General features: G+C 43.7%; 2 protein-coding genes across 5 annotated transcripts in view; one reads left to right on the top strand and one right to left on the bottom strand.

Annotated features, from left to right (window-relative positions):
• Positions 1–312: 312 nt before the first annotated feature.
• LOC140719221 (ras-related and estrogen-regulated growth inhibitor-like) lies at positions 313–15,631 on the top strand. Of its 3 annotated transcripts, none has more exons than XM_073033673.1 (4): positions 313–546; positions 8,747–8,803; positions 10,988–11,061; positions 11,795–15,631. In XM_073033673.1, exons 1-4 carry the CDS (start codon positions 444–446, stop codon positions 12,272–12,274), a joined length of 714 nt encoding a protein of 237 aa, XP_072889774.1. In that variant the 5' UTR covers positions 313–443; the 3' UTR covers positions 12,275–15,631. The 3 variants fall into 3 exon arrangements, with proteins under 3 accessions (XP_072889774.1, XP_072889773.1, XP_072889775.1); XM_073033672.1 differs by having other exon boundaries at positions 313–555; XM_073033674.1 differs by lacking the exon at positions 8,747–8,803 and having other exon boundaries at positions 313–555.
• Positions 15,632–17,398: 1,767 nt separating this feature from the next.
• LOC140719219 (transportin-3-like) overlaps positions 17,399–26,063 on the bottom strand; it is an 81,154-nt gene continuing 72,489 nt past the window's right edge. The window contains exons 21-24 of one of the 2 annotated variants that reach the window (XM_073033661.1): positions 25,385–25,552; positions 22,249–22,361; positions 21,285–21,373; positions 17,399–19,645 (exon numbers count right to left, since the gene is read on the bottom strand). In XM_073033661.1, coding sequence (XP_072889762.1) covers positions 21,313–21,373; positions 22,249–22,361; positions 25,385–25,552 — 342 coding nt within the window. In that variant the 3' untranslated portion in view covers positions 17,399–19,645; positions 21,285–21,312. Of the gene's footprint in view, positions 19,646–21,284; positions 21,374–22,248; positions 22,362–24,456; positions 24,634–25,384; positions 25,553–26,063 lie in introns of those variants that run through there. The other variant, XR_012096872.1, reaches the window with a different exon arrangement.

Here is a 26,063-nt window from a genome sequence, read left to right as displayed (position 1 = left end):
ATCAGACCGACAGAAAAACAAGTTGGCATGGACTAGATGGGTCAAATGGCCTGTTTCTCTGCTGTGGTGCTCTACGTCTATAATAATCATATAATTTGGTTATTGGGATGTAATTTGTTAAAAATTGGCTACGAGTCCTCAAATACTTCTCCAGCTGAAAGGTGGTAATATAAATGCAATCCCTTCTGTTGGAAGTGAGAGGGGCACTGGGACCCGAGGGTGCTCGCTGGAGATTGCAATCAGCTTGCGTCATTGTGGAACGAAGTATTTAGCATCACATCTGCAGAGTGCTGAGACTCGTCAGTCCGCGGGGAGCGAGGGAATACCTCGTTAAACGTCAAAAGAAAAGTTGTACGTGGGTCTGGGAGCCAGGGCTGAGGGCGAAGCGGCTGTCTGCGAGTCGCCATGCCTGTCTGGTTGAGTAGCTGACTGCACGTTTGAACATGACGTCCAATTTCCAGCGGTTACCCCGTCCTCTGAGGAAAGCACAACAGCTGGCCAGCTGCAGGACGGTGAGGGTAGCTGTCCTGGGTCAGGGAGCTGTGGGTAAGACCGGTAAGCTGCCCATCTCCCGGAGATCCTCTTACTGAGCGGGAATGCCGTTCTCCTGTAAACGGTGCGTGCTTTGGGTCACTGGCGGCGTGCGTGAACACGGCTGACTGTGCATGAAGATTAAAAGAGTCTGCAGGTGCTGGAATCTGAAGTTTAAAAAATGTTAAGATCACTTTCGACCCGAAACTTCATCCCGCCCCCTCCCAGAGATGTTGCCTGACCCGCCTGAGCGGGTGTTCATTCAGTGTGTTTATTTAACCGTATGTGATGCGCGATGCCATTTGTTAAATCATGATTTACCAATTGCAAGCATTGGCGAGTTCCCGTTTATTGGATTGGGTAAGGGTGCTCCAGGGTGCGGTTACCTGAAACGAAGCAGGAATATTGGAAATCGGCAGGTCGGGGGACATCTGTAAAGAAAGGGCGGAAGTTTCGATCCTTCTTTATAACTGGGGTGAGGGAGGGTGCAAGCGTTAGTTTGGGGCAGTAGAGAAGGGCAGTTGGCTCAGAAGACTGCAGATGCCGGAACCTAGGGCAATCTGATAGAGGAATTTAGCGGGCCGAGCAGAATCCGTGGGACAGGAAAGGAATTGTCAACGTTTCGGGTCGAAACCAAAGAATCGTCGCTGTGCGCACTCAGTGGCCACAGGAACGGAGCCTGGTGTGGTCTTTCTGCTGCTGTAGCCCATCCACTACAAGTTTCAATGTGTTGTGCGTTCAGAGATACTCTCTGCACGCCATTGTTGTAACGTGAGTTACCGTCGCTTTCCAGTCCGCCCATTCTCCCCTGAGCTCTATCGTTAACAAGGCGGTTTCGCCCTCTCGCTGTTTTGTCTTTTGTTTCTCTCATCATTCTCAGTAAACTCTACAGATGGTTGTGCGTAAAAATCCCAGAAGAGCAGCAGTCTCTGAGATAGTCCCGAACCATCCCGACTGGCACCAACAATATTCCACGGTCAAAGGCACTCAGATCACGTTTCTTCCCCTTTCTGATGTTTGGTCTGAACAACAACTGAACCTCTTGATCATGTCTGCAAATTTATATGCATAGAGTTGCTGCCACATGATTACATATTTTCACTGAGGGTCTGGAGTTCAAGTGTACTAATAATGTGGCTGCTGAGTGTATAGTACTAGGGGAGGGTCACTTACCGAGCGCCTGGTTTTAAATGTTTCCACTTATTCTGGAGATAATCAAACACTTTGCATATGTGTGTGATAAATGGTTATTTATTTGAATAAGTGTGACCGATATCTGGGGTCTATTGGTTCAGCAGGAACAAGGGCGAGAGTGCGGAGTTCATTCGACTTGGTCGGAGTCACTCCTGGGATACGGGAGGCTTCCTGTTTGCTCTGTGTTGTAATGCCAGCTAAATCATTTCTGTTTGAAACCTCTATGGTGGAAGCTCTTTATCTCTCCCAGAAGATTCAGTATTGTTTGATTTCTGTGCTTCTAAATCTCCCCCACCCTGATTGTTTTCGGGAGAGATTAACATCTTTGGTTAGCTCACAGCAGTCCCGTTAGGATCTCAGACCTTGCAGTGATTATTGGCTGTTTCAAGGACTGTGCTGAGGTTTTCAACTTTACATCTTATATAAAAATGTTTTAACAACAATTAGGGTGGATAAATCCCAGGGCCGGATGGGATACACCCTGGGATATTACTGGAAGTGAGGTTAGAGATTGCTGGGGAGTTGCATCCTCCTGGGCCACAGAAGTAAGGGAGGGTGGCAAATATTGTTCAAGATAGGTAACAGGGATAATCCTGGAATTTAACAGCAATGAATCTAAATTCAGTGGTTGGCAATTTAACGGAGGATTTATGAGCCTTTGCAGAAGAATAATCTTAGGGGTAGTCAGCATGGGTTTGTGAGGGGCAGCTTGTGCCTCACTAGCCTGATTGTGATTTTTGAGGAGGTGACAAAAATGTATGAAGGTGGAGAGGTGGATATGGTGACATAGGTTCCCTGTAATAGTAAGATTAGTGCGATCACTGGAATGGAGTATGATTGGTGGGTCTTTGGCGGCTGTACAGGCCAGTCCAGGATCCACGTATTCTGGAGCAGTGTGGGCAAGAGTAAGAGGTGGCTGTGGTTAGTTGTTGGGTCTTTTGGTTGTTCAGTCTCTCCTTTCACAGCTGCCGCTTGTCCTCTGCGGTACAGCGGAGGTCGATCTCGTAGCGCTGCTCCCTGTTGAACAGATTTCCTCCAGGTGGGTCTATCGAGTGCAATGTCTTCCCAGTTTTTAGATGTCCCTTTGCATTTCTTCAGGCTGATTATTGATGTCATCTTTGAAGCGTTTCCTCTGCCCACCAGAGGCTCGCTGACCAACCTTCAGCTGAGAATAAACAATCTGGGGAGATGTGAGTTAGGCCTCCAGATGACGTGACCTATCCATTGGAGTTGGTGTGGAGATATTGATCATGTCGACCTCCTCAAGTACACTGGTGTCAGTGTGTCTGTTGTTCCAGGCCTTTCAGGTGTCTGCTGCTGGTGGCACTTAGAGAAAAAAGATCCTCATTGGCTTGTCCTCTGAAGGTAGTGGATGGAATGTATTTGGTGACCAGTGGTGTCCACAGTGATTTTTTTGGGACCACTACACTCTGATTTTTGTAAATAACTTGGATGAGAAAGTAGAAGGGTGGGTTATTAAGTTTGCAGATGACACGAAGATTGGTGGTGGTGTCGACAGTGTAGAAGGTTGTTGTAGTTTATATTTATAATGGGACATTAACAGAATGCAGAGCTGGTCTGAGAAATGGCAGATGGAGTTCAGTCCCGAAAAGTGTGAAGTAATACGCTTTGGAAGGTTGATAGCAAAACCTTAGCAACACGGTGGGAAAGAGGGATCTTGGCACTCACGTCCACAGATCCCTCAGAGTTGCCGTGCTGTTGATTGGGTGGTTAAGAAGATGTGTGGTGTGTTGGCCTTCATTAGCAACAGGATTGCATTCGAGCACAAGGTAACATTGCACCTCTGTAAAACCCTGGTTAGACTTAGTTGGAGAGTTGCGTTCATTTCTGGTCTCCTCACCACAGGAAGGATTTGAAGACTAGAGAGGGTGAAGAGGAGATTTACCAGGATTACAGACGTGTCTCATGAGGAAAGGTTGAGTAAGCTAAGCCTTTTCTCTTTGGAGTGGAGGATGATGAGAAACAACTTGATTGAGAGGGGCACAGACAGTGGACAGTCAAAACTTCTTTTTCCAGGGCAGTAATGGCCAATACCAGAGGACATCTGTTTATGTTTAGGGCAGATGCCAGGGGTATATTTTGTTTTATGTTTTTACAGAGGAGGGTGCCTGGAACCACTGCTGGGGGTGGTGAGAAAAGCTGATACAAAGGGCACATTAAGAGATTCTTAGATAGGCACCTGGGTTTATAGGCTGCGTAGCAGGGAAGGGTTAGATTGATGGTGGAGTAGGTTTGTATAGGTGGGATGAAGGGCCTGTACTATTGTATGTTCTACGATTCAAGGGGGTAAAAAAGGGGGCCCTGTTGCCTTGCTGATTTGTTTCTATTTTTTAGTCAGAGAGGCCCTTCAGCCCAGTGAGTCTGGGCTAACCATTAGCACCAATTTAGACTAATCCAACCCTAATCCCATTCACCATCAGCTCCCCCCTGGATTCTACGACTCACCAATTAATTTACCAATGCACACGTGGGAAGACACTGGTTGGAAACTCCACATGAACAGCACTGGAAATCAGGGCTGAAGCCAGGTCACCGCTGTACCTCCCTTAGCGGGGGCAGTCTCGGGCAAGTGGGAATGGGTTACTGACCCAGGAAATGGCAGATTCAAACCCACCCACCCCTCCTCCCCTGGATCCACCTACTCTTCGTACTGGCCATTCCCCTTCTATGTTTCAATCCTGAGGCCTGATATGTCAACAGTGTATATTCCCCACACAAAGTGTGTTGCTCCAGATTCCAGCATCTGTAGTCACTCACCTCTCCTGTACCTTGGAATATCCCAGTGCCTCTCAGCATACCGTGATCAATGTGACGTTAAACCTCATTGGGAGTCAATTTTTGGAGGTTTGGAGCAGGAACAACACCACTTGGAACTCAGGCACAGTGGGAACCAGAGCGCTGAGATCTCAGCACTCTTGAAGGTGCAGCATGATAACAAGCCCAACGAGGCAACTGCACCCATGTAAACCAGTTAGCCTACTAACTTGTACATCTTTGGGATGTGGGAGGAAACCGGAGAACTTGGAGGAAACCCATGCAGTCACGGCAGAAAATATACAAACCCCTTATAGGACTGCAGTGGATTGAAGCCAGGTCACTAGTTCTCTAAAACATTATGCTACCAGGCCACCCTATCCTGGATATCTTGGATAATTGCAACAGGTTACAGAGAGAAAGAGGTGAATGTGCTTTGAAACACATCACCAGCAAAATCAATAAAGCTGCAGTTGCTGGAAATCTGAAATGAGAGGAGAAAATACTGGAAATAGTCGGCAGGCCAGGCAGCGACTGTGGAGGGAGAGATGCTGTTAACTCTTTCAGTCTGAGACCAGGCAGTAGACTCAAGCACTCCGTACTCAGATAGGTGGACATATTGTTAATGGCTCATTAATGTTTCAAGAGATCTATCCCAACTGCAACAAGGCTGTATTGGTACAGGAGTGAGGGCAGTGTCACTGAGCCACCACTGAGGTAAGGGGGCAGCACGGATGGCAGATGAGCCTCCGCTGAGGCGCGGGTGAGCCACAACAGGTTTATGATGTAACGTAATTGTAAGGAGGGACAAGCCAATGATTGGGTGCAACTGCAGACAGAACAAAGAGTTAAGCTGTACCACAGACACAAAATTCAAAAGGGTGAAGAATGCAGGAGTGATGGTGCTGTATTTAAATATGGATAGCATTCGGAATAAGGCGAATGAACTCACGGTGCAATTGAGGATTGGTTGGTAGAACATTGTGGGCATCACTGAGTTGTGGCTGAAAGAAGGCCATAGTCGGGAGTTTAACATCGAAGGATATACTTTGTATTGAAAGGACAGGCAGGGAGGCATAGGCAGTGGTGTGGCTCTGTTGGTAAGAGATGGAATTACATCTTTAGAAAGAGGTGACATAGGGTAGATAGATAGATAGATAGATAGATACTTTATTCATCCCCATGGGGAAAATTCAACTTTTTTCCAATTCAGAGAATGGCGAAGCTTTGTGGGTGGAGTTAAGAAATTGCAAGGGTAAAAAAAATATTATAGGGATTATATATAGATCTCCAAATAGGCAGTGGTCATGATGATGGAATTCATAATGCGGTTTGAGAGGGAGAAGCATAAGGCACATGTATCAGTATCACAATGGGGAAAAAACGGAATTACAGAGGCTTGCCCAGGTGGATTGGAGGAGGATATTGACAGGGATAGATAGATAGATACTTTATTCATCCCCATGGGGAAATTCAACTTTTTTTCCAATGTCCCATACACTTGTTGTAGCAAAACTAATTACAGTTAAACTAATTAAACTAACTCAGTAAAAAAATATGATATGCATCTAAATCACTATCTCAAAAAGCATTAATAATAGCTTTTAAAAAGTTCTTAAGTCCTGGCGGTTGAGGAGCAGAGGTTTCTGGGAATAGTTCACAAGACGCAGGATAGATATGTCCCACAGAAGGTGGTCTCAAATGGCAGGGCTAGGTGACCGTGGGTGACAAGGGACGTTGAGAATGCATTAGAGCAAAGAAAATGGCATATAAGATAGAAAAAGTGAGTGGGTAATTGGATGATTGGTAAGTTTTTAAAATCCAACAAAAGGCAACTAAAAACCAAAAGAAGGGAAAAGATGAAATATGAGGGAAACTAGCTGATAACAAAGGATACTAAATGTTTTTACAAATATGTAAAGAGTAAAAGAGTTAATATTGGACCATTGGAAAGCGATGCTGGTGAGGTAGTGATAGGGGACAAAGAAGTGGCAGATGAACTTGCTTCAGTCTTCACTGTATGCCAGAGGTCTGTGAGTGTCAGGGAGCAGGAGTGAGTGCCATTGCTTTACAAAGGAAGAAGAGCTGGGCAAACTGAAAGGTCTTAAGGTGGATAAATTGCCTGGAACAGATGGTCTACACACCAGAGTCCTGAAAGTGGTTGAAAAGGGAATTGGGAGTCCTCGTACAAGACTCCCGGAAGGTTAATACACAGGTTGAGTCTTGGTAAAAAAGGCAAATGCAACATTGACATTTATTTCAAAGAGAAAAGAATAGAAAAACAAGGAGATAATGCTGAAGCTTTATAAGACACTAGTCAGGCTGCACTTGGAGTATTATCAACAGTTTTGGGCCCCTTATCTCAGAAAGGATGTATTGTCATTGGACAGAGTCCAGAGGAGGTTCATGAGGATGATTCCAGGAATGAAAGGGTTAACATATGAGGAGCGTTTGGCAGCTTTGGGCCTGTACTCACTGGAATTTAGAAAAATGCATTGAGAACCCATTGATACCTACAGAATGTTGAAAGGACTAAATAGGGTGGATGTGGAAAGGATGTTTCCTATGGTGGGGATATCCAGAACCAGATGGCACAGCCTCAAAACTGAGGGGCAACCTTTTAGAACAGAGGTAAGGATTTTTTTAAAATATATATAGCCAAAGAACAGTGGATCTGTGGAATGCCCTGCCACGGACTGCGGCGGAGGCCAAGTCCAGGGGTATATTCAAAGCAGAAGTTGGTAGATTCCTGGTTGGTCAGGACATCAAGGGATATGGTGAGAGGGCAGGTGTATGGGGTTGAATGGGATCTGGGATCAGCCATGATGGAATGGTGGTCCAGTCTCAATGGGCTGAATGGCCTGATTCTGTTCCTATGTCTTATGGACAGGAGTGAGGGTGGAGTTACTGAGCCACCGCAGGGTCGAGGGCCACGTGACTGATCCACGGCCGTAGTGAGAGGGGTGTCATTAAGCAAACGACAGGAGTGAGGGTGGTGATACTGAGCCACGAGTGGGGTCACTGTTGCTGAACTCTGGCAAGAGAGTGGGCAGAGTGAACCACTACGGCAATGGTCTTACTGAGGCACCACAGGAATGAGAGTGGTGTCAGAGTCGTGGCGAGGGTGGGGCTGGCGTCATGGAGTCAGGGCAGAGGGTGTGGGTGGGGGCCGGTGTCACGGAGCCTTGGCAGGTGACACCTTCACCACCGGAAGTGTTTAAGGAATTGTTGCTTGTAGCAGCCTAGTCCACATGGGTAGGTTGAGGAGGGGTGTTATCCACATGACGTTCTGCAGTTCTCTTCTCCACCCCCCCAGCACAGACTGCCCTTTCCCCTTGGTGAATAGCTTGGCAGCTCTTGCTGGTTAGGCTCATGGGTGTGTGCACATACACACACTTGCACAGATACAGCTGCCAAAGGCTTTATCCAAATGCAGACAATATGCTTCAGTGGCAAGACTGTTCAAAATGTATCTGGCTGGGTCCAGACTTGGAAAATGCTTGCTCAAAGCTGCAAGTGTCAATCAGCTCCTCAAGACTTGGGGACCAACTCGAAGAAAATTTTTAACAGTGAATTCATTTTATGGAGTTGTCAAGTAAAAGTATTTCTACTATGGGGGAAGCCAAACCAGGCACCTTAAATGGAAGACGTTCATTTCAAAGTTCAAAGTAAATTTATTATCAATATAAATGTGTCACCGTATACAACCCTGAGATTTATTTTCTTGCTGGCATACTCAATAAATCCAATAACAGAACCAATGAAAGAACGCAGCCAACAGGGCAGACAACCAGTGTGCGAAAACCAACAAACTGTGCAAATACGAAAAGAAAAAAAGTAATAAGTAAACAATAAATATCAAGAATATGAGATGAAGAGTCATTAGATGTGAGTCCATAGGTTGTGTGACCATTTCAATGATGGGGCGAGTGAAGTTATCCTCTTTGGTTCAAGAGCCTGATGGTTGAGGGGTAACAACTGTTCCTGGACCTGGTGGTTGGGTCCTGAGTTTCCTGTCCTTCTTCATTTGTAAGTTCATTGTAGAGTTCAGCAGAGATGTCTTTACAGAGAGAAACAGTATTTAATGGAAAGATGACTATTCAGAGAGCAACTTGAAAACGTGGTATTAACTTTCTAAGAGGTGAGGGGCTAGTCAAGTCTGTTTCAGTTCATTACAGATCCAGAGGGCACAGGTTGGGTTAAAACAGACTCTGGCTTGAGATCAAACTCTCCTTTTCTCTTCCAGCCATCACAGTTCGCTTCATCACAAAGAGGTTCATTGGGGAGTATGATCCGACCTTGGGTGAGTTTGAGCCCCCGGTGAGCTGGGGCACAGATGGATGAGTGAGCACAGGCTCTGGTCTATAACATGGGAGCGACTGTGCGCCTCCCTAACATCTCACCTACACGTAGGTGATAAAAACCCAGTAGGGCTTCACACACGGCGGTGAAAACCGAGCCATTTGTGAACAATGAAATACTGTAATCTCATTCTCCAGTTACATACTGGAACCCTCTCAGGGATAAACTGTTAGTCTGTTAAAGGCAGGAAATTAACAGTTTACACTTGTGATGTTGATGTAAAGTAGAATCACTGAGCAAACAGCACAGAAACCGGCCCATTGACGCACTCTCCATGCCGACCATCCAACTAATCATTTACACTAGTTCAGTATTAATCCCATTTTGTTTTATTTTGCCATATTCACATCAATTCCCTCCACTTCTTCACCACTCACCTACACTGCAGATGGCCAGTTAACTCACCAACCTGCATGCCTTTCAGATTCACTCCATTTATTTACAGTAAAGGTCTTGGGCACACTAGCTAAACGTGTGTGTACCTAAGACTTTTGCACAGTAGTGGATCACATGCACTTTGAGACATACAATGAATGTCTCATTTGCATTAACAACCAATACAAACTAAGGATATGGCGGGGACACAAATTCCAGCGTCAACATAGCACGCCCACCATGTTCACAGAGAAACAGAAACAAACATCAACAGCAAAACAAGCCCTTTACTGTCCTCCCTCCCACCCACCTGCAAACTGACAGTGCTCTATCCCCAGGAAGGCCACTACCTCCAACCTCCAGCGGACTCTGTTACGTACCCCGTAACTGGGTCACTTACCAGCAAAGATAGAGAGGTCCGTTGAAGTCTGATGGTACTATTTTAACAGTATTTATTGATAGAAATACACAAAAATAATATCAATGCAAACACACAGATAAGATACATCGTCAATACTAAATCTAAAAGCGCGGGTATAATAATAATCAATAAGAAATAGCTCTATCGTTGTCTAGGGGATAATGTATTGTCCGATGGAAATATAAAAGTCACTTTAGTTCATTCCAGCTGCAGCTCTTTGGTTGGAGAGAAAGACGGGTTAAAACTTGCCCATTCCTTTTATGATGTCAATCCTTCGAGAGTCGTTGGGAGTTGATTTCCCCGTTGTTAGCTAAAAACCGTTCTTCCGTGGTAAAGGCCACCAATTCCGGGGCAAATGGAAACGGACGCACGTGGCCTTCCACTGGTTTTTGCTATTACGGGATCGCTAGCGTTTCTTCTGGTGCGTCTGAGGGGCTGTTCCCACAGACCCTCTTTTTATCCTGACTCACAGGGTCGCAGATGTCGATCAGGTTGGGATGATGCAATCCCTCCAGCAACCTCCCCCTCGGTTCATTGCCTGGGGGGGCTTCGATGCATCGAGCAGGATGCAATACACAAGTCCGTCTCCAAGAGACAATAGCCGGTATCAATGGGTCCGCCTTTTGGAGGCCAGGACACATTCCAACCCTTTTGTGGATTTTGCATGTCTTTCTCTCATTTCCTGTGTCCCCTGAACTGACTTAATAGTGATCTTGCGATTCTCACAAAGGAGGGGGCTACCCCGCACCCTTCGGCCCCTCAGAGCTGTGGCACATTCGTAACAACTCGGATTCACAGACCATGGGTCGTTGATCTCCCGAGTGGAATCGGAGAGACGTACAGATCCAGGTATTGGCCATCAGGTCTAGATTTCCAGACTTCTGATCCGCAACTTCAGGCTTCAGCCTTTGGTATCAACCCCAGGACTCGCCGATGAAGACCCTGAGCTCTCTGAAATCAAGACCCCAAACAGTAGGCCTTGAACTCCAGTCTCACCGGCTCACATATCTAGGAGGTCTCTGGGAGGAGCCGGGGGAGATTCCTCACAGTCTTGGGAAGAATGTAGACTCCTTTAAAGAGCAGTAGGGCTGTGCGGTGGAGCTCAGCCAGTATCTCAAAGCACACCTCTTGAGTGTCTGCCCCTGAGCCCAAGAAGCTCAGAGAAGTTTAAAGTGGAGGGACTGATACAGGGAGAGAATTTGGTGCTGAGGTCCATCCAAATGTGTGTGTGGGGGTGGGGGGGGGGGGAAATCAGTAGTTCATCTTTAAAACCAGAAGAGCCACAGTTGTTCGTGTAATATCTAAATCTTTATTTCCTCTTGTTTTCAGAAACAATATACAGACACGTGTTCTCAGTGGACGGAGAGTGTGTGCAGTTTGAAGTTCTCGATACCGCTGGACAGGTAATGCCAGGTGGACAACAAGCCCAGCGTTTATACCTGTGTTAGGACATCCAACAAATTTGGTCCCACAAGTCTTTTCTATCACTCTGTAAGATCATGGCTGATTTAATTATTATCTTCCGGCCTGCCCCCCTGCCCCTGTTTGAGGGTGGCACGGTAGCATAATGATATTACAGAGCCAACAAACGCTGATCAGGGTTCAGTTCCCACTTCTGTCTGCAAGGAGTTTTTACATACGTTCTCTCCATGACCACCTGGGTTTCCTCCAGATTCCTCCCACATTCCAAAGATGCATGGTTAGGAGTAGTGAGTTGTGGGCATGCTATGTTGGCACCAGAAACGTGTGACACAGCCTGCCCAGAACAGTCCTTATGGACCTGGTACAGATCATGCATTTTGTTGCATTTTTCGATGTGCATGTGATAAGCTAAACTTCATCTCAAAATTATGAACGTCTGCTTTATGAAATATCCAGACTCAGCTTCCACCACTTTTGGAGGAAATGTTCCGGACCTGAGCTAATTAAGACTTAGGAACCTTCAACAAAATTAGCCCACATTTCCCCCATCCTTGGAACATCCTGAACTCCTACCGGCATTTTTTTGGCAGTTAACTCAAAGAATCGCCACTCCGATAAGGAACGTGACACACTAACCTGCTCTTAAATTCACTTCTATCTCCATCGAATCACTTTTTAAAAAAGAGTAATAATAGCAATGTTTTCTTTGTGAAGGAAGAAGACACAATGTTAATTGAGGAAAAGATCAAGTGGGCGGAAGGCTTTATCATCGCCTACTCGGTGACAGACCGTTGCAGCTTTGACGAGATTCTCCGACTTCGGTTCTTGATCAGTCACATCCACTCCGGCCTGAAGCGGCATCATGGCGACACATTGCCCCCAGTGGTGATTGTCGCCAACAAGAAGGACCTCCAGTATGACCGGATGGTCACCACGGAAGAGGGCAGCAGCATTGCCCAGGCACTCAAGTGCCCATTCTTTGAGATCTCAGCCCGGGACAGTTATGAAGAAACAGCGGCTGTCTTCAGCCTGCTTTACCGGGAGGTGGCCAGCACTGGAGCCCCGTCTGCCTTCCGAAGGAAGGTCTCCTCCAAACTGATGGACAAAATCCCCAGAATCCACTCAACGGCCACCACAAGCCTGTCCGTGCGGAGTTTCAGTCTGAGTTCAGTCAAGGATTTCTTAACCGATTAACTGCATTCCTTTTGCAATTTTCAACAGCCCACTGCTCCAAGGAAGGTTCTACTTCTCAGCTGCGTATTGTCCCTTTCAACCTCCCCATATTGCCAGAGACTTCTGTAACTCTATATACCGACAAGCTGAGAGATTGTGCTAATAGGTGCAATGCTGGAAGGACTCAGACAACCAGGCAGCGTTTATGGAAAGCAGTCTGTTTCGGGCTGAGACCCTTCATCAGGCCCCACTGCTGAGAGATTCTGAATATTGGGAAGACCAAAATCATCATCTTCAGTTCTGATGAAGGCCTTCAATGCTACCCGACTCTCAATATTACAGCACAGTAATGTGCAGTATTCAGTAGGCCCTTTGGCCCACAATGTTGTGCTGACCTTTAAACTTTAAAAGTAATCTAACCCTTTCCTCCCTCATAACCCTCTATTTTTCTATTATCCATGTCTGTCTAAGAGATTCATAAATGTCCCCAACACAATTGCTTCTATCACCACCCCTGGCAGTGCATTCGACACATATACTGTGTAAAGAACCCACCTCTAACTTCCAAATGACCTTAAAATGATGCCCCTTAAAGTTAAAATTAGCCTTTTCTGCACTGGGGAAAAAAGTCTGGCTATTCACTCTATCTACACCCATTATCATCTTTACTCTTATCAAGTCACCTCTCACCCTACTTCATTCCAAGGGGGTGGGGGGGAGGGACCAGAACTGAACACAATATTCAAAGTGTGATCAAACCAGGGTTTCACCGAGCTGCAGCATTACCTTGTGGCTCTTGATCTCAACCCCCAACTAATGAAGGCTAATACACTTTGTGGCTTCTGATCTCCAGCATTTTCTAATTTTATTCCCTAATCTTCAGCAGCCAGTAGAACTACCATCTCCATCCTGCTCCTTGTCCAACCTTGTCCTTTATCTGGCATGATGTGGCAATGCTCCCATGAAGCCTTCAGGCATAAAAATGTGCAAAGCCAAACCTTTGTTGCCACAGTAAGATCATGCATATAAACTATTGAATGGGAGGGTGCATGATTTATTCAAGCATGGCCTCATTATTGTCACTGCATTGGCTCCAGACTACTAATACATAGAGGTACCGACTAGAGAAGGGGCAGTGTTGGATCTCCTGTTAGGGAATGAGATAGGTCAGGTGACAGAGGTATGTGCTGGAGAGCACCTCGGGTCCAGTGAGCACAATACTATTAGTTTCAATATAATTATGGAGAAGGATAGGACTGGACCCCCAGGGTTGAGATTTTTGATTGAAGAAAGGCTAACTTTGAGGAGATGCGAAAGGACTTAGAAGGAGTGGATTGGGACAATTTGTTTTATGGGAAGGATGTAATAGAGAAATGGAGGTCATTCAAAGGTGAAATTTTGAGGGTACAGAATCTTTATGTTCCTGTTAGGTTGAAAGGAAAGGTTAAAAGTTTGAGAGCACCATGGTTTTCAAGGGATATTGGAAACTTGGTTCTGAAAAAGAGGGAGATCTATAATAAATATAGGCAGCATGGAGTAAGTGAGGTGCTCAAGGAATATAAAGAATGTAAAAAGAATCTTAAGAAATTAGAAAAGCTAAAAGAAGATACGGAAGGTGAAAATAAATCCGAAGGGTTTCTACGGTTATATTAATAGCAAAAGGATAGTGAGGGATAAAATTGGTCCCTTAGAGAATCAGAGTGGACAGCTATGTGTGGAGCCGAAAGAGATGGGGGAGGTTTTGAACAATTTCTTTTCTTCAGTATACACTAAAGAGAAGGATATTGAATTGTGTAAGGTAAGGGAAACAAGTAGAGAAGTTATGGAAACTATGATGATTAAAGAAGAGTAAGTATTGGCACTTTAAAAAAAATATATATAAAAGTGGATAAATCTCTGGGTCCTGACAGGATATTCCCTAGGACCTTGAGGGAAGTTGGTGTAGAAATAGCAGGGGCTCTGACAGAAATATTTCAAATGTCATTAGAAACGGGGATGGTGCCGGAGGATTGGCGTATTGCTCATGTGGTTCCATTGTTTAAAAAAGGGTTCTAAGAGTAAACCTAGCAATTATAGGCCTGTCAGTTTGATGTCAGTGGTGGGTAAATTAATGGAAAGTATTCTTAGAGATGGTATATATAATTATCGGGATAGACAGGGTCTGATTAGGAATAGTCAGCATGGATTTGTGCGTGGAAGGTCATGTTTGACAAATCTTATTGAAATTTTTGAAGAGGTTACGAGGAAAGTTGACGAGGGTAGGGTGGTGGATGTTGTCTATATGGACTTCAGTAAGGCCTTTGACAAGGTTCCGCACGGAAGGTTCAATCGTTAGGTATTAATATTGAAGTAGTAAAATGGATTCAACAGTGGCTAGATGGGAGATGCCAGAGAGTAGTGGTGGATAACTGTTTGTCAGGTTGGAGGCCGGTGACTAATGGTGTGCCTCAGGGATCTGTACTGGGTCCAATGTTGTTTGTCATATACATTAATGATCTGGATGATGGGGTGGTACATTGGATTAGTAAGTATGCAGATGATACTAAGGTAGGAGGTGTTGTGGATAAAGCTTGCAGAGAGATTTAGGCCAGTTAGAAGAGTGGGCTGAGTGATGGCAGATGGAGTTTAGGTCTTTATTCTTTGGAGTATAGAAGGTTGAGGGGGGACTTGATAGAGGTATTTAAAATAATGAGAGGGATAGATCGAGTTGACATGGATAGGCTTTTTCCATTGAGAGTAGGGGAGATTCAAACAAGAGGACATGATTTGAGAGTTAGGGGGCAAATGTTTCAAGGGTAGCACGAGGGGGAATTTCTTTACTCAGAGTGGTAGCTGTGTGGAACGAGCTTCCAGTAGAAGTGGTAGAGGCAGGTTCGGTATTGTCATTTAAAGTAAAATTGGATAGGTATAATGGACAGGAAAGGAATGGAGGGTTATGGGCTGAGTGCGGGCCACTGGGACTAGGTGAGTGTAAGCGTCGGCACGGACTAGAAGGGCCGAGATGGCCTGTTTCCGTGCTGTAATTGTTATATGGTTACACTTGATGTTCTGAGAAACACATCTGGTGTTCTGTAGCTCTTGTTGCAAGGACCAGTTTGGATTCATCTCCTAGAATTCTATAGTCAGGCTTTACTGGTACTGGATACAGATCCTCTCTGCTTAACAACTGTTCCCTTAGCAGACCTTTGCTAAGCATTCTAAAGGGAGAGGGCAAGAGACGTGGAAATTTAAAAAGGCAACTAAAGAAGCCATAAAGAAAAGCAATAAATAGGTATATTTAATGTCAGAAATGTATACAATGTACATCCTACAAAGATTTTTCTGTCTATCAAATATACAAGGAGTAAAAGATGCTGGAGAGACAGCAATGACATTGAACTTAATAGTATTTTGTGTCAGTCTTCACAGTGGAATACCCTAGCAGAATGCCAGAAGTGAGTGTCGGGGGCAGAAATGAGTGTCGCTACTATTACTAAGGTGTATGGGGAAAATGAAAAGTGTGAAGGTAGTCAAGTGACCTGAATCATGTGGACTATACCCCAGGGTTGTGAAGGAGGTAGCTGAGGAGATAGTGGAGGTATTATGATCTTTCAAGAATCACTAGATTCTGGAATGATTCTGAATGACTGGAAAATTACAAATGTCCCCCCACTCTTCGAGGAAGGTAGATAGAGGAAAATAAATTATAGGCCAGTTAGCCTGACCTCATGTTAAGAGTTGGTTGTTAAGGATGAGGTTTCAGGGTACTTGGAAGCACATAATTAAAAAAAGGCCAAAGTTAGCATGATTTTCTAAAGGGGAAAATCATGCCTCACAATCCCATCAGGGGCCATAATGAATTACAGCATTGGAGACCCAGTTACAAAAGAGTTCAAATCCAATTAAAATAATGAAAGATGCCTGAACACCAAAGATTAAATTACAAAATAGGCTTATATCTTTACATTTCTCTAAAGATACTGCCTGACTTGCCGAGTGCTCTCAGCATTTGCTTGGAAATCCTTTGAATTTGGATTAAAGTTTGATACACAACAGGTGCAGGAATTCAGTGGGTTAAGCAGCATCTGAGAGGAAAGGAATTGATGTTTTGTGACTGATGCAGGGGTTTGACCTGAAACAACATCTATTCCTTTTCGTCCCTCACAGGTGTTGTGTGGGTCAAGTGTTGATTTGTCCAGAAATTAAGAAACTGTTGGAGTGGGCAAAATACATTTCTGCTTAGCACTAAGGAAATAGAGAGGTGGGAGTGGTATAAAATATAAAACAAGTACAGAGTGGTAGAATTTTTTTAGTTTTTGGTGAAAAGCAATTAATGCTGGGGTAACAACTCTTAAAATCTGACAATTTTGAAAACTCAATGCTTTGTGAGATAGACACCTTCTCCCAGAACAGCATCCCAATTGATGAGGCTTTAGATAGCTATGTTGGCCAAACACATTGTTACCATGCCCAAGATTCAAACAGATTCTGAGCTCCGTAAAGCAAAAATAACAGTTGGACAGGTTAGTGGATGTGTTCAAAGGCCACTTGAAGTCCAACATCCCTATTGATTCCGGAGAGCTTCTGGCCCACAATTACTTGAAGTGAGGTAGTAGTATTCAGGATTGTATTGAAGAGCACATTGTATTGTAGCAGTTATCACAATGCTTTACAGCACTGGTGATCAGGGTTCAATTCCCACCGCTGTCTATAAGGAGTCTATACATTCTCCATGTGACTGTGTGGGTTTCCTCCGGGTGCTCCAGTTTCCTTCCAGATATCCAAAATGTTGGGGTCATGGTTAGTAAGTTGTGGGCATGTTGTTGGCACCAGAAGCGTGGTGACACTTGCAGGCTGTCCCCAGTAATCCTCTAACTGTTCATGTATGATGTAGATGAATTTCGCTACTGTATGTTTCAAAAATGTGACAAATAAAGCTAATCTATAGTTCCCACATTAGCCTCATCAGCCACGACAGAAGCTTAAAAACTCAGTGAATAAGTCAGCTTCCATCCCAAAGAGAAGAATGGAGTTGAGACACAGGCATCCTGTTCTCTTCCCAACGATAAGAATTACTTACCCACTGAGCAGAGGGGAATCCCCACTCCCCCATGCCAGTAAGAAACAAATTGTGTTAAAGATTAAAAAGGCATGGATACAAACATAGCAAGTGACATATTTTCAAAGTTTAATATAAAAAGTTCTGTACACTGGCACAAGTCTGACAAAACAATTCACATAATCTGACAGCATGACATATACTTAAATTAAAGAACAGTACACCAAAATCGATTCCTTTGATATTTTAACTTTTTAAATTGCTGTAAAACTGAAAAAAATAGTTTTAAATTTATGCCAGTTATTAAAAACAATTCTTAAAACATGACACCAGCTTCGCAGATTAGGTGCCATTTATGAGAGCCATCATACACCCGGCTGGTCTCTATAACTTCCACTGTGTACACTTACCGGTAGGTACTATAGCATCTAGACATGGAGATCCAAACTTAGCCAAAGTTTCTATAACTTCTGCTGTACTGCACTACCCATCCACATCCATCACCCAAAACGAGTACAGGATAGGGTACCTCATTCTCCTAGGAGTAAGGGGCCTAGCTCTCAAGTTACAACCATTACTTGGTGTGGCTGCAATGGGCAGTATATGGGAGACCAGTGCCATGTCACAGCTTTGGCTGCTGTATTGCTAGCATGGTACTACTCACTTCAATGTCGATGCTAATAGCTATGTACCTTCAGGTCTTCCAACAAACAGTAAGATCTATACTTCCTGGTTTTCATAAGAACATCTACAAACAAATGCAGGTCTGGGGCTTACCATATGCTTTATTCTGCTGATTGCCCGCAGTAGTGCTATGCAGATCCTCCACTGGCATATTATAGGAGTTCCAGATTATAGGGACAGACCTGACAACATCAAAATACTCAAGTCTTCAAAAAGCATTACTGATGCATTTTAAAAAACTTCCCCGTGCTCATTCAAGAGTAACCTCACTAACATTGCATGTTCCCCCATGATCTCAAAGGCTCATATTCTGATTGATGCACCCACACTCCTAGCTTTCCCTCAACAACCATCACCTGAGAATAAGAGCTGGCTTTGATTTATGTTTAAAAATATAAAATTATTAGGTGCCTCTATGTCATAATCAATTCCTTTGCATGTCCTGTAGACCTGACAGATTGTAATAATTCTATTAAGAACATTACTTTCCTTTGTAATACAGGAAATTATTATTATTAGAGTGAAAGAGGGCACCAAGTTTCCTATAAATAAGCTATGAGACTGGTGTGTGTCCCTGAAATCTCACCAACTATATCTACTTTTGCAGTGTGAAGGTTGCGGTGAGACAGGGAGCAATCTCACCGGGACCTGGACAGGAGGAACAAAGCTGCAGTTGTTCAACCAGCAGAAAGGCCTCAATCTTTAAAATCAAAACAAGTTAATCACTCATACAGGGAAACGGCAGTTAGCTACCTTGCAGACTGAAATTCTACAAGTAGCAAATGAAATGAGAAATGCTTACATTTCAGGTGGAACAGTGTCTTCTATTAGGATCCATTTTAATTTCTAATTCATGAATCCTCAACTGTGCAGTACTTCTGCCATACAGGACCATCTGTCTCTTGTCCAAGAGTGTGTTCCAACCCATGACCTCCTGACTCTAGGGAGTGCAGCTAGTCAGTCACATCTATCCTTGCTCTAGTTGCTAGGCAGGGTTTGGTGAGTGATGTGCACACCCTGGGCCAGGAGTTTAATCAGATGACACATCTCTGATTAAAGGGCAGTCATGATCATTGATTTGCTGGCTACCAATCAAAACTAATATTGGTGCAAAATGGTCAACTTGAACAAATTCAAGGTGATAAACTAGTGCTAGTATTCACATTTTAGGTATAAAACAAATGGTATTTATATTTAAAATACTTCCTCCTTGCTCGACACCACTCTCCATATGCAGCTTGTCAGCAAGTGTTATGACACATTTGCACTTTGTTCCACATTGACTCAAGAGGTATCAGGAATTAATGCTTTAAACAGTTTCCATAATAACTGCCTGTCCTAAGGGCAGACCAACAACAGGGAGTCCATCTCTGCTTTGGAAGTGATAAATCACATTCCTGATGCCAAAATTAAAACAAGGTGCATTGGAACAAAACCGATCAATCGATCTGATGTACGACAAACAAGACCCCGCTTCTCCCACCCTCTTGCTGCTGAAGCCACAGTTGCTGGATCACATCTCCCTCTAACCTCACGTGTACCTCCCCCCTCCCCACGCTAGCCCTTCCGGTGGGAAAAGACCCCTGCTCCCTGGTAGCTTGTTGTCTTTCCAGGCATTTACTGAGCACCTGCCGTGATGTCTAGGAGCTGGAAAGGAATGTCGTACAAATCTAGGGATTGAAAGAAAAGTTCAAGTTAGTTCTTTTTCACCAACTTTCATTCTCCCTCCACCCCCAAACTTATAGAGTGCACTGCAAAGAAGCATCTCAGTACAGGGTCTGCCGCAACCATGGTACTAAATCTGCCTGCACATGATTCGTGTACCTCCATTCGCCAGTAACAGGAACACACACAGACCTGACCCTGTGCTGTAGTGTTCCATGTTCGATTTGGTCAATCTAGTCTAAATTAGCGCTCCAGTTATGACCCAGCAGCCTGCACTTCCCCAGTTTCCCATGTGGCACCGAATTTCACATTTCCACTAGCACACAGAGAGAAGTTTGTCCCAATTACTTATGGGGTTTATTAGTGACCACAACTCCTTTACTCCTCTCCTGGAGGATTTTTTTGTGGGAAAGGTAGCACATGACCCATGCCAGACAAGCTGCTGCTGAGACTACTCAACCCAGGTTAGGTTCTTTCACCCTGGTTCTTTCCAGGGCCACTGCCAAAATCCTTTCTGGATGCTGGATTATACCATAAGTCTTTCAATATATAACCTTTAAGGAGCATACCTAGCCCAAGGTGAGTGTGTTTGTACTCAGACATTAACTGCTCAATAGTCAGACAGGAAGCTGGGAATTTACTGTAGTTAAAGCATCAATCCCAACCTTTTTTTTTTAATGCCATGAACCAATACCATTCAACTAGGGGTCCATAGATCCTAGGCTGGGAACCCCCGATCTAGTATGATGACCTGGGATTGCAAATCCAGCTCTGTGAGTGGTCTCCATTGGATTTTGGAATGGTTCATAAACACTGAGTATTTTTTTAATTTTGCATGTGTTTTTTTGTAATTTATAGTAATGCCATATATTTACTCTGCAATAATGCTACAAAACACCAAATTTCATGTCATGTACAAAAGTGATAATAAATTGCAGATTGCAGGATTTTTGATAGTCTTATGTTAGGTCTGTAGTTCCCTCCCTGCACTGCCTCTTGTATAAACAATGCAACCACAGCTACAGTAGGTTGCAGGAATAATTGCATTAGAATTGCAGAAAATTTATGGAGGTGATAATCAGAGCATCCACCATCTCCATAGCTACCCCTTTCAAATGGATGTAGATACAAATGGAATGTAGATCATTTAGGTTTTGGGAGTTAACAACCTTCTGTTTCAACAATTTCTGCTTTTAAAAGAGCATTCCATTCAACGCCACACTCTCACTAATCCTCTGTGTCTTTATGGCATGTATTCAAGTCCAAGATCACTTTCTAAACAGTAGTGCAACAGTGGCCACGCCCAAACAGTAAGATAGCTTAAGGAATGATAGACTGCAGAAATTCCTGTTAAGTGTTTCTTTGGTGTTGTAAATTGCACAAAACACTTCAAAATGAGATTTAGTGCTGGAGAGGAAGAAACCCTTGTGATAATAGGGCTTCTCTGCAAGGAAATCTTAAAAGCCCTCATACAAGTATCGGTAGTAACTCAAGAAGTGCTCAATAGGCCAGGCAGAACCAGTTAATGTCTCAGGTTGGAGACCCTACACCCTCCAGTTGCCGGCTGCCCTGTGGAATGTTATCAGCATTTTCTGTTTTTATTTCAGATTCTCAGCACCTGTAATTTCTTGATTTTTCACTTACGTAGCAAGTCTGTGGTTATGTCCTGACGTTATCTGTAGAAGCCAGAGAATTCCATTAAGGACCAACCTATCATTGCAGCATCTTCAGCACTGCAAGGCAAAGGGAAAAGGAAATTATGAGAAGTTTTACATTTCAAAATGCTGAAAACCACCCAAACAAAACACCCCTAGATCTAATGAAATGCCTTTCAAATGCTATGTTGGCTGACACCTGGAGAATGAAGCAAAAATAAAGGGCCAAAAGGCCAGTTATTCTCCAGTTGAAGATACTGTTTGAAAGTGTCAAGCAAACAGGAGGCCCTCGCAAGGCAAGACAGATCCTGAATGTTGGGGATTGCTGACTGCTATTATTATAGACAAAATGTGGAATAAAGAGAGCAAACTGGCAGATCACAATCAGGGCATCAAAATGTTGTACAGGCAGGCAGAAGCAAAGTACAAAGACTTTTCAATCCAAGCAACAGAGGAATTCAGTGGGCAAACTGATGGAGTGAGATAAAGTTTGTGCTGGCTTGCTTCTGTGGTCTCACATTCTAGATACCATGATGAAAGATCTGAAATTTTAATTCACAGAGTGAGAACGAGGAACATTTTATCAGCAGACAAATGACTAATTGTCCAGATACCAGCAGTTCCATCGCTGACAGTATACAATGTCGTCCGTGTCAGTTAGACAGAAAGATACCAGAAAATGCGTGCTCTTTCCTAAATCAGCCAATGCAGAACCAGCCTGAGACGATTCCAGATTGGGTATTGTCACTCTTCAGTATACAAGTATAACAGAGAACAAAATGAATACTACTCTGGATCCAATGCAGCATACAAAACACACAATTGTAAGGAACAAAATAAAAAAACATTAAATATAAACACACAAGATTAGCTTATATACTTAAAATGAATGTGTGTATATCAAGAGACGAGGTACTGGAATATCTAAATGTAACGTGTAGTATTTGCCTTACCACATGACCTGTTTGTGGAACTCTGTGACTTGCTTTTCTGTCGCTGTGATAGCCCCGGCTGATAGTTCCTTTGGTAGACTCTTGAGAGCATCTTCCAACCACCGACAGAATGTCTGATGTCAAAAATACAGAACAGACAAGCCACATTGTAGGTAGAAAAGCATAACCATGGAGTGGCATGAACAAATAGCATTTCAGATGTTAGCCATGGGTTTTGGCATTAGCTGGCTGGATATTTTAGCACACACTCCTAGGATGCGGTTAGCAAGTGTGCAGTATTAAGTTGCTGCTGAACGTCCATCTGACACGAAATATACAATCCCAAATTGTTAACTGCCTGTTCATCTCACCTTACTGATGTAATCTAGCTGAGTGCAGACTCATGACAGTATCCAGAATTCAGACTGAATTGAGATGCACAGCAAGGCAAGTTAGACTCGTAATGCACTGCAATGTTCTCACTTAAGTACACTACACCTAAAAAGATTTCAGTTAATTCTTGCAGGACTCAACCATTTTCAAACAGAATAACTGGCTTCATTTGTATCCAGATCTGCACCGAGCTTCTTGACCGCATGAGCCTGTCTGCTTTCTCTATTGAGAGAGTGGCTGCTCTGGATCTCAACTTCATCGGCATACCTCAGCTCCACAACACTTAGTACGTTGATTTAACAAAGTTTTCTGACATCTACCATTGGAACTAGTTCAGCTCATAAGTGACATCATCCGGGAGAAAGAAGTCAACACTGCCAGTGGGCCCATTTTTAAATGCAACTCCTGAACAATGAGTGTCAAGTGCAGAGTGCTCAATTTCAATCCCAGTCCCAGAGGCAAACTTGTAGTCTGATTCACTTCCCCAAATGACTCCCTTGTGCAAAATCAAAAAAGGCAATAGGTAAAACAGGGGAAAAGCAAGAACTTAATATTTTACTTTACAGAATACTTCAGAACATTTCCATTAAAGGCTCCAATGAAAAAAAATTTCATTAGACAGAGACAGAATGGTGGATGTCAGAAATCCAAATTATAAACAGTAACTAAATACTTAAATAAATAAATTCATTCACTTGCTGCTCATCTAAACTAGTCTCGGGGCAATTGATGGTCTGGATGTGACAGAGATTTCCATTCCTGAAGGATGATAGTGAGCTAGGTGGGCTTTTAAAAGCACAGTCCAGTGTTTCACAACTAATTATTAAAACAATTACAAGGTACTTTGATTCTGCAGTTACCATGGTGGGATTTACACTCATACCTCTGCATTAATAGTTTAATGTGTATATTACCCCAGTAAACCAGCAACCCAGGATGATTTTCACCTCTTCCTCCAGTGAGACTGCCTTTACCTTTCTCTGTATTCAGGTGTACCAGCTAGAACCGCTTTCACACACCTCCAGCGAAGAAGAATCAAGGGGAGCTGAGCCATTCAACAGTGAATTTTGCAAGGGTTCCGGGAGATTAGAGGGGGAATGAGCCAGGATAGATTTAAAAGCCTTATCCTATTCCGCACAAATGTAAAATTCATTCCTCCAAGATCTCTACAAACCACCTGGATTAATCCTTCTTTTGTGCTCCTTTTACTTCCCTCCCCCCACATCAAAAAGATGGCTCATACTGACATATAGTGGGCCACTAGCTGCATGTGGCCCCCACCCACATTAAAGCACAAATAACAGTGATTGGGTCATCAGACTGATAGCCCAGGAACCTGCACTAACAATATAGATCAGAATGGAGACACTGGAACCTTGAGCAAAATTGAGCAGCATCACCAGATGGTCAACCTTTCTGGGTCTAGACACTGTATATTGATATACTGAGTGTAGAGGAAATATTGCCAGAATATAGAAATTAGATACAGCCTGCTAGGTTATAGGTAGAACCAGTAAGGAGGAGGGGAAGTGACTGGTAGATGGAGTCAGCTGAGTGACAGTGATGGTGAGTGCTCAGATAGATGTTTGTAGGTGGTCGGTGGTAACAGAAAAGGGAGGGAAAAAAACTAATAGTCTGAAAAAAAATGTTACACTAAAATTCTTCAGAGGAGTAAATCCATCACCTTTATCTGGCCTTTGGATAGATACAATTGTCCCTTCTGATTTAGTTGATTCTTAAATATCCAACTTGAATCACTCGAAATGCCAGTGACATCCAGATCCCAAAAAGTGAATGAATTAAAAAAAAAGCAGGACATTCAACTATTTTACTTACATTCACTCACTTACACAGACGGGAGCATTAGGTTTGGATCAGGGATTGGGTGGAGTCCCGCCAAGGTCAGTTCTGGACACCATTATTAAGATCAGGAAATGCAGCACAGATCCAGCTGGTGCCCCGCTATAGCACAACCACATGAAGCATGTTGAAAAAGCGAGGATGAAAAAACGTCTACAATGGGATATAAACAGGTTAACTGAATGTAGTGTCAGAATGAATACGGAAAAAAATGAGATTATAAAGGAAGACTAAGTAGTTGGAAGAATGGATGGAACAAGTATATATTGACATGGTATTCTGGTATGATGATTACTGTGACAGAAGCAGTAAACTTAAAAGTAGAATTAAAGGGGACAATGCTACACTGGCCTTCAGTGCAAGGAATTGATGTTCTATGTGCACAGACTTCTGTTCTGCATTGTTTGGGAAGCATGCCCTTCGCACTGAGTTAGTGCCACTACACTTAGTGGCAACTTTATTAGGTACAGGAGGTATGTAATAAAGTAGCCACTGAGTGTAGATTTGCTAAATTCATTCCTTGACCGAAGGTAATGTCCTTCAGTAGAAATCAAGGGAGACTATCCTGAGAGAAAGTAGAAATTGAGAAAAGCCTCAGGGATGAGTCATCCATGAATTAAAATAGGGTTATAAATATTTGTAATGATTTGTTCCTGAGGGCTTTGCAAATTTAGTCAATGACTATATTCCATACTAAGGAAGAGGCTTTTGACAAACAGAAGCAAAGGACATTAGGAACTGGTGCAAAAGTGTAGAATCAGCCATATTCTTACTGGTAAGGAGCAAGATGCCAAATGACCTATTGCTACCATTGTTGCATATGCAGTACACTTACCCAAAAATAAAAAAATCACCAGACAAGGTCAGGAAATAAGGTATCACCCAGCTTCCATTCCCAGCTCACCTTCCGATCAAAAATGCGGAGTTCCCACAAAACATCGGCCACGTTTCCAAGCATGCTCGGCACAAGGTAGAAGCAGCAGGCCTGTACAAGCTGTGCAACCAACAATGCCCCACTCTCCCCCAGGAATCCGTGAACCAGAGTCTTTCGAAGTTCAAAGTCTTCCTTATGCTGAAAAGTAACAGGTAAAATTAGTCATCTGACTTGGACACTGAACACATTTTGAGGATCTCCTGATTTACAAGTACAGTATTACGGCATCTCAAGCAGAGCTCCGCAAATCCTGACTGCATTTCAGCCCTATACTGATGATCAATGGTCATCCAGTATGGATGGGGGCTCTCCTGGTCAGCCTACTTCTGGGCCTGGCCAGGCAGGTAATTTACTGGTCCAGGTGGCGGGCAGTCTTGGGCTCTGCCTGAGTTGACTGCCTGCTGCTTTTCCATGGTTACATTCAGCCCGAGTGCCCCTGGAGATGGAGCTTGCGGTCTCTACAGGCCCAGTGGGACAGTTCTGAGAATGGTGGGCCCTTCAAGGGCTTGACTGTTTTGTAGATATAGCAATCTTATTTTAATTTTAAATTGTAAATAGTTTTGTACACCACTGATTATTGTATGTTTTTGTGAGTGAATACATTTTTGTACATTTGTAAAAATAATGTGGGACAGTGTGCACCTTTAAG

The sequence above is a fragment of the Hemitrygon akajei genome, chromosome 31, assembly GCF_048418815.1.
Source record: "Hemitrygon akajei chromosome 31, sHemAka1.3, whole genome shotgun sequence".
In the NCBI taxonomy this organism is placed as follows: Eukaryota; Metazoa; Chordata; class Chondrichthyes; order Myliobatiformes; family Dasyatidae; genus Hemitrygon; species Hemitrygon akajei.
The sequence above is the reverse complement of the archived record's forward strand: the minus strand, read 5'-3'. Positions and strand labels throughout refer to the sequence as shown.

Coding starts and splice junctions, on each gene's coding strand:
- LOC140719221 (XM_073033672.1), top strand. CDS start 444: ATGACGTCCAATTTCCAGCGGTTACCCCGTCCTCTGAGGAAAGCACAA. Junction 8,804..10,987: donor GGAGTATGATCCGACCTTGG/GTGAGTTTGAGC, acceptor TCTTGTTTTCAG/AAACAATATACAGACACGTG. Junction 11,062..11,794: donor TTCTCGATACCGCTGGACAG/GTAATGCCAGGT, acceptor TTCTTTGTGAAG/GAAGAAGACACAATGTTAAT.